At 35.3% G+C, this 14976-nt stretch overlaps 2 protein-coding genes, 1 long non-coding RNA gene and 1 pseudogene across 3 annotated transcripts; 3 read left to right on the top strand and 1 right to left on the bottom strand.

The window, feature by feature from the left end:
- Nucleotides 1-83: 83 nt before the first annotated feature.
- Nucleotides 84-2030, top strand: LOC114741860 (uncharacterized; annotated as a pseudogene).
- A 270-nt stretch (nucleotides 2031-2300) lies between these two features.
- LOC114741863 (uncharacterized) lies at nucleotides 2301-2945 on the top strand. The gene is made up of 2 exons (XR_003739808.1): nucleotides 2301-2395; nucleotides 2492-2945. It is a non-coding gene; the product is annotated as an uncharacterized LOC114741863 (long non-coding RNA).
- A 247-nt stretch (nucleotides 2946-3192) lies between these two features.
- On the bottom strand, nucleotides 3193-6810 carry LOC114741864 (NAC domain-containing protein 86-like). The gene is made up of 3 exons (XM_028930119.1): nucleotides 6621-6810; nucleotides 5928-6205; nucleotides 3193-3910 (listed from the first exon to the last, which is right to left on the bottom strand). Exons 1-3 carry the CDS (start codon nucleotides 6775-6777, stop codon nucleotides 3629-3631), a joined length of 717 nt encoding a protein of 238 aa, XP_028785952.1. The 5' UTR covers nucleotides 6778-6810; the 3' UTR covers nucleotides 3193-3628.
- Nucleotides 6811-10596: 3786 nt separating this feature from the next.
- LOC114741861 (pentatricopeptide repeat-containing protein At3g16610-like) lies at nucleotides 10597-13937 on the top strand. Its single transcript, XM_028930118.1, has one exon. It carries the CDS (start codon nucleotides 10894-10896, stop codon nucleotides 13399-13401), a length of 2508 nt encoding a protein of 835 aa, XP_028785951.1. The 5' UTR covers nucleotides 10597-10893; the 3' UTR covers nucleotides 13402-13937.
- Nucleotides 13938-14976: the final 1039 nt, after the last annotated feature.

Here is a 14976-nt window from a genome sequence, read left to right as displayed (position 1 = left end):
TTTGTTCTTGTCATCCTTTCATTTAATGCTTTATCGAGGATAATATTTATATTTCATCAATTTATTATGGTTTTCATATGTAGAGTAATTATTTTGGACCATCACAAGACTGCGCTTGAGAAGTTAGGTAGTGAGAGCTCGGCTGATAAGAATGTGATTAAAGTGATTGATAGGGAGAGGAGTGGGGCAACCATTGCATTTGATTACTTTAAAAAGAAGCTTCTTAGTTCAGTTGCTGATGCTAAACATCAATCGGTGCTAAAGCAATTTGAGGGTGTCCGGCAACTTTATGATTACATTGAAGATGCAGACCTTTGGAGATGGAAACTCCAAAACAGCAAGGCTTTCAACAGTGGTTTGAAAGACTGAACATAGAGTTTGACGCCCGTTTAAACCCTTCCTTGTTTGACCAGGTGATTTTCTACATTTCTTCTTACTTGTTATTATAGCCTTTCACTATGAAATTTCAAAGTGTGTTAGAATGTTGTGATAACAGCTACATGGTATAGAACTTGAGTCTCTTCTGGCTTTCCAGAAGAGTTAAAATCAAATATTTTTGCACACAATCCTGTTGACCTTGGCTTTTTATTAATGTTTAGAAGTTGTTGTTGCACTAAAGAACTGTCTTAGTTTGAATGAAACCATGATTTTTATAAGATAAATGACCCGTTTAACTTTCCGCAGTAGACCTTTTGCAGCTTCAAGGAGATAAAGCCCGTTGTCCTGCCATTTCTATTTTTTTTTTTATATTTATGAGAGATGTATTGCTTAGGTGTAATAATTTCTTAAATATGATTACTCTCTTATTGACAAATTAGTGGCACTAGTATTTTCCTTCTCTTCGACTTGCTGGCACCAATATCTGATGTACTGACAAATTAGTGGCACCAGTATTTTCCTTCTCTTTGACTTGTTGGCACCGGCACCAATATCTGATGTACTGACATAGTTTATTTGTTTTTACTTTTTCACTCTGATCCCATGAATTTGGGAATACTTGAAATAAATGATAATTTTCTGGATTTGAACAGTTATTGTCATTGAATGTTGACTCGGTAATCAGTCAAGGCATGGCGAGCTTATCATGCAAGCAAAAGTTGATGGATGATTGTCTCAGCCAGTCATACAGAATCGCACTTGGTGGTGGTGCTTATGGCTCGTGCTTGGTATTGTTGATTTTTTCTCTTCGAATCTCTCTTTCTTTTCTTTACCCTAAGGGAAAATTTTAATGAGTTCTATTTAAAAGTCCAGAGAAGTAGGGTTATTTGTAGTTATATTTCTAACAGATTGTAGCCACCCATTGGCAATTTGTTTCATTTTAAGTCATCATACTTGACATGGATGTGATGCATTAGTACATACAATGCTCATTGTAAGCTTCAAACTTTGATTCTGATCTAATTTACTGAGCACAATGTTATATACTTTTACATATTCCTTTGTTCTTTAATGCGCTACGAAATATGGTTCGATTGAGAGTATAGTTGCTTGTGTTATTTGCAGGCTGTAAATGCAGATGCTGCTCTTTCAGAGCTGAGAAGTGAATTGGGACATCAGTTAGCCTCTAAGAGCCAAAATCTAAAGTTGAGGTTTGTATCATGTCATTAAATATAAATTCCAATGTTAACATTTAGGGTACTCACCTCCAACCAACATCCAACAATAATTATTTTTGTTTTGCATCTATTATCTGTATTTCTGCTCAGAAAATCCTTTTTGTCGTAGCATGTTGGCTATGACATGCCTCAGTCAATCTGGTTATTTTGCCATGAAGGTCATTTATAAATTACTTGTTCCATAAAAGGGGAAAAAAGTTCACGACAGTAAAAGGCCTGAAACTTATAACATACATCAAGCTTTTGTGCAGAAGGGGGTAAAGTATAAGTATTTGTTGTTTTTTTTCCCCTGTTTTTTCTGTGAAGGGTTATGAGAAAAACGATGAAACGGCGCACAATAACCTTGCAGTAAAAATTTCAAATATAAGTATGTTAGTCAGTGCCTCAAATGTTATGATTGCAGCGGTAACATGATATTAAACTACTGATTTTCTTATTGGAGTTTGACTTGGTTTAGAATCCACTTTGCAAATAAACTTCCAGATTCCCAGAAATAGAGGCCTAGAATTTATAAAGAAACAGATAAACTTAGTTTAGCAAAGTATGAGGCTGTTTTGCTAGGTTTTCAAGGGTTCTTACTCTCCCCTCAGCAATTGATGGACAAAAACTTATTCCATCAAATTTATAATCTCGTTGAGATGTCAGATTTGTGATGCATCCATTTCCTTTGTAGGGCCATTGGAGCTGTTGTATATAAAGTCCCAGAGATTGGAAATCATAATATGCTGAAAATAAGTCTAAGGAGTTTGGGCAATGAAGATACAACTCCCATCTCTCAGGTTGCTTCTATATAAATCATTATGTGCTCATTTCATTGTATGTGCAATTTGTAAACAAGGAATCTAAATTTATATCGTTTCTTGGTCTTTTATAAGGAATTTGGAGGTGGGGGACACGGAAATGCAAGCTCTTTCATGTTAAGCTCTGAGCAATTTGAGCAATGGAAGGTGTGATTAGAATTCCAAAGTGCTTCCCATATGGAGAGAACAGAGTTTACACCACATTTTCTCTTTGCTACTTCAATCTGGAACTTTCACTTTGCAAAGCTAAGTGATTGTTGAGGTGGCTCTCTGCATGTGCAATTTTTGAATCTCCATTGAGTCTCGTTGTTGTTGTTTATTACGTCCTAGTACCAACAAAACACAAATATTCCTATTTAGTCCCAGCATTATGAGATAGGTTGATGAGTCAGTTGTAAATTAAGCATGTTGATGTGTTAACGGTAAGTTTCACTGAAAAGTTTCTTTTGTGGACTAAATTTATTTTTAGACTTTGTTTAGATGAACAAGAATGGAATAAAAGGTGAAGGAAAAGAAAATCTAACTTATATTTTTTGTTATTCTATTTATATTTTTATTGGAATGTATTTAGAATACAGGAAAAAAGGATAAAAATGGGAGGGGAAAATTTGTGAGCACACTCACATATTTGTCTTCCTTCTTTCTTAGTTCAAACACATTTTTAAGCTTCCAAGGTTTGACTTGTTTCTTCAGTCATTCAGTAGTCTAATTATCTCATCTAAAGGAAAAATACTTAATTGAAACTATATATTTGGTTCTGGTGATGAAGGCCAAAATAAAATAAATTTGAACTTGAAAGTCATGTTCAAACTTTTTCAATTGCCTTGCACTAAAATTACCCTTAAAAATAACCAAGAATACTACAATAAGAAGGTTAACAAATATTCTGGTATTTTTCTTTATTCCATAAGTAATAACACCCCTGACCAATCCATAAAAATTTTCCAGATCTTACACCAAACCATCAACCTTTGTTTAGCCACCCTTAATGAAGATTGTCACCCAAAACCCCAAGGTATACTTGACTGTTATAATAATATTAGGAAAAAAAAAAATCAAACCATCTTGATCAATGAAGCATATACTAATATACAAAAAGAAGAAGCAGAAGGAATCTTGCAAACAGATGTATATATGTCTTTTGTTTTATGAATTCAGCTCTCAAGTGTTATTCCCCACCACCTATCTGGCCTGCCAATGGTCATTGGCATATCAGTTTGTGAATGTAAAGTGAGAAACTTCTTCACAGCCTGCCATGGCTGCATTAGAAGGATACCATGCATCATCTGTAATGAACTGCATCCATGAATCATCTTTGTCTTCCTCCTCCAAGCATGAAGATGCCCCAGCTGGATCTGGAGACATGGTTTCACTTTCATTATTAATGTTTATGGTTTGTGAGCTCTCAATTAGTGTTAAACTACTTTGCCCTTGCTCTTCAATTTCAGAGCAGATTCCATTTTTCTTGAACACACGGCACAATGCATAAGTATCCTGCAAAGTTTCAAAACAGATGGTTGTTAAGTGCTAAGATCACCTGATTGTTTTATCAATTTGGTTGCTGACTTCATCATATTAAAAACTAAGACATATATATATAGTTGAGAAGCATAAATATAATGTTAACCGTTCAAATCAAGCACCAAATAGTCATTTTCCTTTCAGGGGCTAATCTGATGGCACAAGCATATTTTATGGATCTAAATGATAAGTTATCCCATTGGTTATTCTCTTGTACGTATTATTAGACAAACTTCACGGCTTAGAAAGAGTAAGAGTGAAAAATATTTGTGGGTGTATCCAATCTCAAATCTTTTCCTGAAGCTGCTTTTTGTTTGCTTATGCTGAAAAAGTCCAAACAGAGTAGTCAAAAATTGAGGCCGAAACAGATATACAAAAATGTTACCCCATAAAGGAAAATATGTCATGTTTGCTGGAAACTAACGTTCAAAGAGTTACAAGTCTTGGTCAATGTGTCTTTAGTACGTTGCAGCAGTTGGACTTGTGATTGTGGGCAGAAGCTTTAAGACACTCTCAAAATTAATAAAAGGGTTAAAGGAGAATTATATTTGATATGCTGTTGAATCTCCCTAGCTTAATCATGAGGTTTTGCATAATTTGATTAATATCCTTTGAATTTTCTTTTTCTCTTTCATCTCTCCTTTCTGGCAGTGTCTATTGGTTTGTCTTGGTGTTCGGGAATAAAGTAAAAAGTGGCCGACACAGAATGAAAGTGATGGAGACGCAGCGATATTTATGGGCTGCGCAAGCCTTCAAATGGTCCTTGCTAGAATCTAAAATCCTAGAGCATGAAGACGAATGGATATCAATTAATAAAGACAAAATTATATGGAGTTTAAGAAGGCAGCTTTGCCTCATTTACACTAATTTAAGGTTTAAATAACGTATCTTATAAACTAATCAAAAGCATTATCATTATACCATGCGTAGTAATTACTTGTCTCATTAAATAACAATAAAGGACAAGGTACTGTCAGTTAGAGGTATTCGAGGAAAGCAAGCAACGAATATATCAGCCATTTGTTTATTTATACTTCTCTAATAAACAATAATAAAGGAGAGACTTTTCGGATGGTACCAAATTATCCATGAAGATACACGTAAACGTGTTAAGAGGCAGATCTCACGTAACAATACTCTTGACATATTTACATCATTATTGAAGACTAGTTCAGTTTATTTAAAACTTCAAATTCCAATACAAAGTTAGGTGAGAGAGGAAGAGGAAAGAAATAATAAGACTTATATAAAAAGACAGGCTTTTTCATGCATGTCATGCAGATCCTACGTTTCCCTACAGTTCTCATCAGGCATTACACATTTAGTTATGCACATTGCTTTCTGCAACTTCAAGTTTTACTCTCTGTGACTGTTTGTTCTGGGGTGACCCTGGTTTAGTGAAGGAGATATATACTAAGGAACTGAAACTATAGATTTCTTTCTTGTCTTTGATGTGAAAGAGGAAGGTGAATATAATGAGGGGAAAATGCTTTTGTGACTGTCTTAAGAATGGAACTTCATGCTTTTGCGTTTTGTGTTTTTCCTTTTTTTCAGGTCAAATATGTGGGTGACGACAAGTGGATACACAGGCAAAAGAAAGTTCTGAAAGTTGTTAAAGGGTAGGTGTGGGGCCTGTGGGGACGCCAACAAGAACTAGTTTTGAAGACAAAAGCATTTGCTTTTTTGAGATGTGACTTATGCAATGTACTCTTTGTAGAACTTTTGGAATCTCCCACCACTAAAAACCTTCATGCTCATATTTTCCCATCCACCAAAAATCTCCATGCAAGTCATGAGACTGAGATAACTGAATCCTAAATCCTAATTCACCATATGAAACATCATATTGATGAACACATATAACTGGCTTACACATTTTAGGACATTTACTATAAAAGCACTAGGATTAGCTTTTCTCATAAAAGTTTAATTATGTTTTTGTTAGAGAACTTGATTGGTAACAAAGATATGGAGAAGATGGGTAATTTACCTGAATTCCGGAGGTGTCCTCGGATTCTTTATCATCGAGGCGATACTCATGCATGACCCAGTCAGTTCTGATGCCTTGAGGGGCTCTGCCTCTGTAGTAAACAAGAGTTTTCTTCATGCCAATGGGTCTGTTTTGGGAAGTGACCCTTCTGTCTTTGCCAGTGGACTTCCAGTACCCAGCTCTAGTGGCTCTGTTAGTTCTGAAACCATTAGGGTATTTCCTGTCTCTGGGTCCAAAGAAGTACCACTCTGGATCTCTACTTGGCAGAAATGACTTGTCTGCCTCATCATCAATCACAATGCCCAACAAAATGTCACACCAAAATCAGCCAACTCAACATCTTTCCTTATGTTTTGGTACACATTATCAAATTATGCATCAAATTCACTTCATTATGCTTCACATCACAATACAACATGTATGGCATACACTGAATCCACCATACACACACACACACTGCTTTCAATTCTGATAATGACTTGCACTTCTCTTGCGTGGTAAGACTGAAAAATGTGCAAGTGCAGGCCAACGTAGGAAAGAAAACTAAAGTCTATTTTAAGAAATCAAATTTCAGTGTGTTAAGTTAATGCAAGGAAGTACACTCCTAAGATTTAGTATAGATAGACACAGGTACCAGAGAAATATGATGAAGATGAGAGAATAGTAAATGGCATTTGGGAGGGAAGAACAAACCTGCAAGTTCCCAAGGCTCACATTTGTAGAGATCAATCTCAGGAATGATGTCAAGTTCAATTTCTTGGCCATTGATCTTCCTCTTGAGATAATAATTGACAAGCTCTTCGTCGGTCGGATGGAACCGAAAACCCGGTGGTAATCCGACCCTGGCCATGTTGTCTTTGTCTGCCTCCTTTTAATTTTCTCTTCTTGCTGTTGTAGATGCAAGACTCTTCAGTCATCCCAAACCACCATTATTTATACTTACAAGAGACGAAAATAAAAGGAACCAAAGCTCCTTATCTTTGAGTTTTTTATCTTCTTTCTTTTTCTTTTACAGACTTACATATTCTGGCATAACGTTTGATACAAGCCTTTTATGCACTTTTTTTTTTGTCAATAATACTTCTATATATATATATATATATATATGCATCTCCATTTTAATTATGAATGCAAATCTAGCATTTTCCTTTTAATCCAATGCTTTCCATTTTATATTTATTTTAAGTAATAGACCTTTTATTTCTTTAATGATGACATTTTCCCAAAAAGAAAGAAAAAAGAAAATGGGAGGCCGTGCAGGAGGTCATTGAGATGAAATTCCTGAGAAATTGTCCTGTTAATTATTCATTTAATTTTCTGCGCTTTTTGTTTTTTTATCACTTTGATGTTGAGACTATAATTTCATTATTGTTTTTTTTTAAATCAACCTGTGCTAATTATATGACAATGGTTTATAGTAATTAGAAATGGAAAACATTTTAAGTACAAATGACATGAACTTGTATGCGCCCAAGGGAAGAAAATGAACGCTTGGTTCGTTAATGTTGACATTCTACTGCAGTTAAGATTAGAGGGAGATAGGCTCTTTCTCCAATCCTACAAAATGAGTCCTAATTAAGGATAGATTTTTTTGGAAAAATGGCAAAAAACAACTATTGAAATAGAAAAATTACAAATTAAAACCCATTACAACATTAGTATGGGTTTTGATAGCAATTTTTGTGAACAGGTCCCTATGTACAATTTTTCTATTTCAGCAGTCTTTTTTTGCTATTTTTTCCTCTTTTTTTTCTTTCTTTGTACTAGTAATATTAGTGTAGGTCCCCATTTTTTTTTCTAGCTCGCAAATATCTTTCTATTAAAAACAATCATAGCATCTCATCTAATGAGAATGTAAACCTTAATTCGTCAGGTTATAAAATATTAGTCATTTTTATTAGACTGAATTCTTTTTAACTACTAATTTTCAAACAATGTCACAAAACCCAGGCTTCTTTTGAGCTGGCATTAGTTTTACTAATATCATTTGTTGCTGCTGCTCCAAAATTTTATTAAAGCAAAAACAAGATTGGGATAATCAGAATGGACAAAACACTAATCCAAAAATGAGCTTTCAAGATTCGGTGTGGGATCATAGATGTTGGAATCAAGTTACCAAATTGGGAAATGACAGCACATGAGTAAGTATCAAAGTCCTAATTCACTCCAAAGCTAAATAACCAACCCAAACAGCGAAAGAAAGAAAGTTCCCAATTAGTCCAACTTCTCCTTGACCCCTGTTACTTTTCCTATCAATATTTTTTTGACCAACATAACATCAATATTTTTAGAAGGCTAATTCTTTTTCATTTAATGTCAGCCTTATGGTTTATCATTTTTTTTAATTAAACGGCTAAAATTTTACAATTTACTATTACATTTTGTTAGCATTGCGTAATATTACATTAACGTTTATATACTCAAGAAAGTAATAAAATAAAATCAACTCATATATGATACTATGTCATTTGTTCTAGGGTGAATTGACTAAAATTAACTCTCAAAGACTTTTTTTTTTCTTCCCGAGTTTATACGAACTCAAACTCAAAACTTCATGTTCCGGCGACTATAACTTTTCATATTAGAACTAATATCTATTGATTAAAAAATATATACTGCCTCTAGTTTGTAATACTCCTCCTGTCCTAAATATAAGATTTATACTTAGGACGGGGGAGTACAGTTGACTACAAACTACACCTTATATTTAAAATAGTAATACTCCTCCTGTCCTAAATATAAGATTCTTATACTTAGGACGGGGGAGTACAGTTGACTACAAACTACACCTTATATTTAAAATAAGATGTAATATTCTCAAATAAGAATTTATATAAAACACAATTTTGGTTTGAAAACGTCCTAAAAAGAATATTTTTGCACTTTATAAGACAACTTATTCATCTTATATAGCGCAAAATTACTTAAAAATAAACTAAACCCAACAACAGTTAGAAAAGATTATTTTCTGGATTAGTATGATGGAGATGCATATAAAACTTCAATGAAGAAAAGAAAATTATATGTTGAAGAAATGCAAAGGGAAAACCGTGAAGGTGAAGTGAAACCTTGGAAATACACATTGAATTGGAGTAACTTTTCTTTTGGTTTCTCTCTCACACTCTTCTTTTTCTTTTTAAATTTTGTGATGAGATGAGTGGTGACTTTTGCTTTTATGAGATGAACTTTCTACGCAATCATTACTCAGCAATAATCCCTAAATATGCTGCATCGCTTCACTTTTATCACTACTCTTGTTTCGCTTTCCTATTTGGATTATTCTTACAACCTCCTCTTTTTCTGAACCATATAGTTCCTTCTTCCTTTAACCTTGTCTTTCAAGATCTCATTTTCCCCTCCATTGTACTATTTCTCATCACACTTGTGTTTCAAAAGAAGAGTGCCTCGTTTATACACTTTTCAATGGCCATTCCTTTAGGAGTATTTGCAGATCTTGTATTGTTCTAACTTAATACTAACTTCATCAGTTCTTATTAGAATAGTTGTTTGGAGATTGAATTTGACCTCAATTAATTTTATCTTTCAAATTGGTAATCTATTATCTAAAATATCCTTGTTAATTATACATATCAAGGGATTGCCGTCTGGTCATAATTAAAAAGGATATTTTTTAAAAAAATTAACTTATATTTATTACAAATCTGACTTAACTATTTTTTTTAATTTACTCAAATTGATTTAGTAACTCTCAGAGATAGTACCTGGTTTGGAGAGTTTATCAACTTAATTTTAATTGTTGTGGCAAGGCATTTAAGGGTGATCAGACTCATCATACCACATAGCACTTCTATTTTAGTCTGGCGATTTTGCATTTGGATTTATTTTGATTTGTGCTAAAAGAATGAAGGTGAGAGAATCTAAACAAGTACTTTGATTGGTATGCCTTATGTCCTTATTTGCTCTTTTACACCATTTTGTGACATGTATGAAGATTTTTATAATCCATAGGATTCCTCTGAAAAAATAAATTGATTCTGAAAACTTATCACTGTGCCCATTATGCCCTCGATAAAATAAAATAATTCCAAAGACTTTATCAGTTCATGATTAAGGGTAAAAATTTTAATTGAATAAAATAATATATAAAAATAATTTCAAATTTAAATTCCTTACTATGATTGACTACTTTATGGAGGGAAGTGCTGGACTCAATTTAAATTTATCAATCTTAGCTGCCATATGAAAATGAAAATAGGTTGAGTAAGATTAAATCGATGCTTGTCACGATTTTTAATTAGTCATAATTATTTTTAGTTTATGGACACTCTATATATGCATGGGTTATTAGTTTGCAATTAAGTTAGACTCTTCTTTAATTTTATTTTAATAGATTTAGAAATATTTTGTAGATAACCATATGCTATTCAATAGCCTCCCCTAATCCAAACTAAAATATTATCGGTTTCTAAATGGGATTATTATGTTATTCTTTGAATTTAATTTTTTTATATACAAAATTTCCACTCACAAGTAGTTTTATTTTTTTATGGTTGGCAAAAAGAGTTTTTTTTTTTTTATGCAAATGTTCCTGTGGGTTTTATTTGGGTCAAAAGCCCAAAACATTTCTTCTGAAAATGGCGCGAGCCTGGAAAGAGACCAGCTCGGGTTCATGCCCTCGGCGAAATTCCCAGTGGCGTCGCCGGCGACCACTTGAACGTTTCTGATTACCACAAGCAATGGCAAGCCATCTATGTCAAGCCCTGCAACTACAAGCAACCTTTGCTTCCTTCCCACTTTGTGCTTATAGGAAGTCTTCTTTCAAGTGTAGTGCGTTTGCACACGACTGTGCGAGTTGGTCTGAGTATTTCTCCTTTGCTTTCTGTGCAGCTCTCTCTGGATTTGTTTCGCTCTGGTCTTTCGTAATTGATAATTCTAAGTTTAACTCTTTGAAGCAATAAATAGTAATAAGAACTGGAAATCCATAAAAGTCTCAACTTGGGTAACAATGCCTTGGCGAACATGTTCCAAACGGTACCAGGCTTTGCTTCCAGTCGCTGCTAGTCGAGGATTAAGTAGTTTTTCTATTCAGCCCAAGAGATCCAATTCGTTGCCTGACCAATGGAGTGGCCTAACAGCCATCCAAGGATCGAACTTTGTCTCAGAGGAGCTTTGTTCTTCTAATTATGTGGCGCAACTTGAAGCCTGTATTCAATCCAAGTCTTTGTCCGAAGGGAAGAAAATACATGAACGCATCCTTAAACACAATGGCTTTATCAAGGATTTCACGATCCTGGGAAAATTAACCCATCTGTATGTTAGATGTAATGAGATTGAACTTGCTCGTCAAGTGTTTGACAAAATTCCAAAGCCAAGTGTCATTTTATGGAACATGATAATCAGAGCTTACGCCTGGAATGGACCATTTGAAAAGGCTATTGATTTGTACTATGAGATGCTGAAACGGGGAGTTAGACCATCCAAATTCACGTTCCCTTTCGTTATCAAAGCCTGTTCAAGCCTACAAGCACTAGAGATTGGGAGAGAAATACATGAGCATGCAGAGAAACATGGTCTTGAATCGGACATTTATATATCAACCGCTTTGGTTGACCTATATGCCAAGTGTGGGGATTTGTTTGAAGCGCAAAGATTGTTTAATAGCATGTCCCACAGGGATATTGTTGCATGGAATGCTCTAGTTGCGGGGTTCTCACTTCATGGACTTTATGATGAAATGATACAAATAGTTGTCCAAATGCAGCAAAGGGGAATAAGTCCAAACTCTTCGACTATTGTTGCAGCTCTACCGACAGTTGGACAAGTTAATGCATTACGCCAAGGGAAGGCTATCCATGGTTACTCTGTTAGGAAGATCTTCAGTGGTAATGTGGTTGTTGCAACTGGACTTCTGGATATGTATTCTAAGTGTCATAACATATCCTATGCAAGGAAAATCTTCGACATGACAAGTGAAAAGAATGAGATATGCTGGAGTGCTATGATTGGAGGATATGTTATATGTGATTCCATGAAGGAGGCAATGGCACTTTATGATGAGATGGTATTAAAACCTAGGATGAACCCTACACCTGTTACGCTTGCAAGCATAGTACGAGCTTGCGCAAATCTCACTGATTTGGTTAAGGGAGGACATTTGCATTGTTATACAATCAAATCAGGGTTTGATATAGATACAACTGTTGGGAACTCACTGCTTTCTATGTATGGAAAATGTGGGATTTTGGATGATGCAATTAGGTTTTTTAATGAAATGACCTCAAAGGATAAGGTTTCTTACAGTGCTATTATATCTGGGTGTGTGCAAAATGGTTCTGCAGAGAAGGCTTTACTTATTTTTCGCCAGATGCAGTTATCTGGCATTGCCCCCGATGTGGCAACTATGGTATGCCTACTTCCAGCTTGTTCACATTTAGCTGCGCTACAACATGGGACCTGCTGCCATGGCTACTCAATTGTCTGCGGATTCACAGTAGATATCTCCATTTGTAATGCCATTATTGACATGTACTCGAAGTGTGGAAATATTTATACTAGTAGGGAAGTATTTGACAGGATGCCAAGGCGGGATATTGTATCATGGAATACAATGATAATTGGTTATGGCATTCATGGGCTAGGCACAGAAGCACTTTCACTATTCCATGAATTAAAGGCGTCAGGATTAAAGCCAGATGATGTGACCCTCCTTGCTGTATTATCTGCGTGCAGTCATTCAGGACGTGTCATGGAAGGAAAATATTGGTTTAACGCTATGATCCAAGACTTCAACATCAAGCCAAGGTTGGCGCATTATATATGCATGGTTGACCTTCTGGCTCGAGCAGGATATTTGGATGAGGCATACACTTTCATTCAAAGGATGCCATTTGAACCTGATGTTCGTGTATGGGGTGCATTGCTTGCAGCATGTAGGATCCACAAAAATATTGAAATGGGTGAAGAAATATCAAAGAAGATCCAGTTGCTGGGACCTGAATGTACTGGAAATTTTGTCCTTATGTCAAACATATATTCATCTGTAGGGAGATGGGATGATGCAGCACACATTAGAATCATACAAAGGGATCAAGGTTACAAGAAAAGTCCAGGATGCAGTTGGGTTGAGGTCTCTGGAGTAATCCATGGATTTATTGGTGGAGATCAATCCCATCCACAATCAGTATCCATTAATAGAAAGTTAGAGGAACTTCTGGTGCAGATGAAAAAATTGGGATACCGCGCAGATTATAGTTCTTCCCTTCATGATGTTGAAGAAGAGGAAAAGGAGCAGAATCTCCTTTCTCACAGCGAAAAAATAGCCATTGCATTTGGAATTCTTAATATTAACCCAAGGAAGCCTATAGTAGTTACAAAGAATCTCCGAATTTGTGTTGACTGCCACACTGCAATAAAATTTATAACCCTTATAACAGAGAGGGAAATAATAGTTAGAGACACAAGTAGATTTCATCATTTTAAGAGTGGAATCTGCAACTGTCAAGATTTCTGGTAAGAAACGGGAAAAGTAGAAGTCATAGAACCACACCTTGCCACGCACCTATCCTTTTGTTTGATCCCCTTGCTGCTTGAAACGAGATAATGTTCTTTCCTTCAACATTTGTGTGGTATGTTCTATTTATTGCAGCTATCCCCACAGTAAAAAATGTGAAAATATTTGTCTTACCTTACAGAAGAAGCATATAAGATGTAAATGTGAGAAGCATTTTGAAACCAATGGGTTTCTAGTTCTCATTTGTGCACGAAACGCAACTCTCTATCTACATGCATATAGAGGCATGTGTGTCAACTCCAAGGGGGATAAAAGATGCGCCAGTGTTAGCAATTTTGTCAAGTAGGCTTGATTTACCTCTAGCACCCTAGAAGTAGAGAGGAACTCAATATTAGAGAAAGCATTGTGGGAACACCAGTGGCCTCTGGCAAAGATATAGAAACGACACCTGCAGCAGCAGGCTGCTTTCAGCGCTCCTACAATTGGTAGAATCAAATCTTTACAAAAAATTTTCTGTCAACATCCACTCTTAACGCAAAATCCTCTGTAGTACACACCCATCTTTTCAAACCAAAGGGGCTTATTTTCTCTCAGTTCTTTCCCAACGTAATCTGCTGCACTTGACCAATGTCATATAATGAGAAACAGCTGGTGCCCTGGTGATGGACTGATGAATTTTTGGCTATCCTTGGGTCTATCTGTCTGCATTCTATTTGTTTCAATTTGTCTGCAACTCCTAGATTGACCTATTTCTCTCTTCTCTCGGATGTGTTTGAACTCACTTATAGACTTTGTGCAGATACTTGATTTATATCATTCATCATACAAGAATCTCTTTATGACCAGCACGGGTTTCTAAACCTGATGATATCAACAATAACTGAATTGTTGTATAATGTATGATTCATTTGCTTGTCTAAAATTGTCCCGGGGACCTTAGAGATTTAAGTAAGCATGTTTTTTTCTCAGCACAAATTAATGGGACAGTTTATTATCTGTAAATTTTATGTTATGCCTGTAATCAAGGGCCATGGCCAGGAAGCAGGCAGATGATTCCCCTCTTCCACTTTGCCTCTTGTCATTGTGTGAATAATTGTGAGCCTTGTTGTTATCCAAGAGGACAAATCAAGAGTTGACTGCAACCACAACTGTTATGGGATAACTCTTGGTAAGAAGTTTTTGGATGAGTTTTAGTGAATAAAAATAAAATAATAAATAATTTGCATATAATGTGTGCTGTTGCTGGACTTTTGTATGGGAGCACCCAGTTATCACTCAACTTCCTTACCATTATAATGCTCTTGGTGATCTACATTATAAAAATTACAAATGCCTTTAACATGAAGTCTGTATTTTTTTTTTAAAAAAAGAAAGATATAGTATGATCATTGAGATGAGACTTCATGCTTATCACATGATATATTGCAGGAAATACTTGATAAAAAACTGAAAACAATAATTGAATGTCCATGTATCAGTACTACTGAGAGCTTTATAATTTCTAAACAGCCCAAAATTCTTTTGTATAATGTATAAGACCTTAGCGGGACGTTTCAAATGAACCAACCTGTAAAAGTT

The sequence above is a fragment of the Neltuma alba genome, unplaced genomic scaffold, assembly GCF_004799145.2.
Source record: "Neltuma alba isolate B1F8T4 unplaced genomic scaffold, ASM479914v2 tig00003551_pilon, whole genome shotgun sequence".
In the NCBI taxonomy this organism is placed as follows: Eukaryota; Viridiplantae; Streptophyta; class Magnoliopsida; order Fabales; family Fabaceae; genus Neltuma; species Neltuma alba.
Note: the sequence above shows the minus strand (reverse complement) of the source record. Positions and strands in the feature narration are given on the sequence as shown.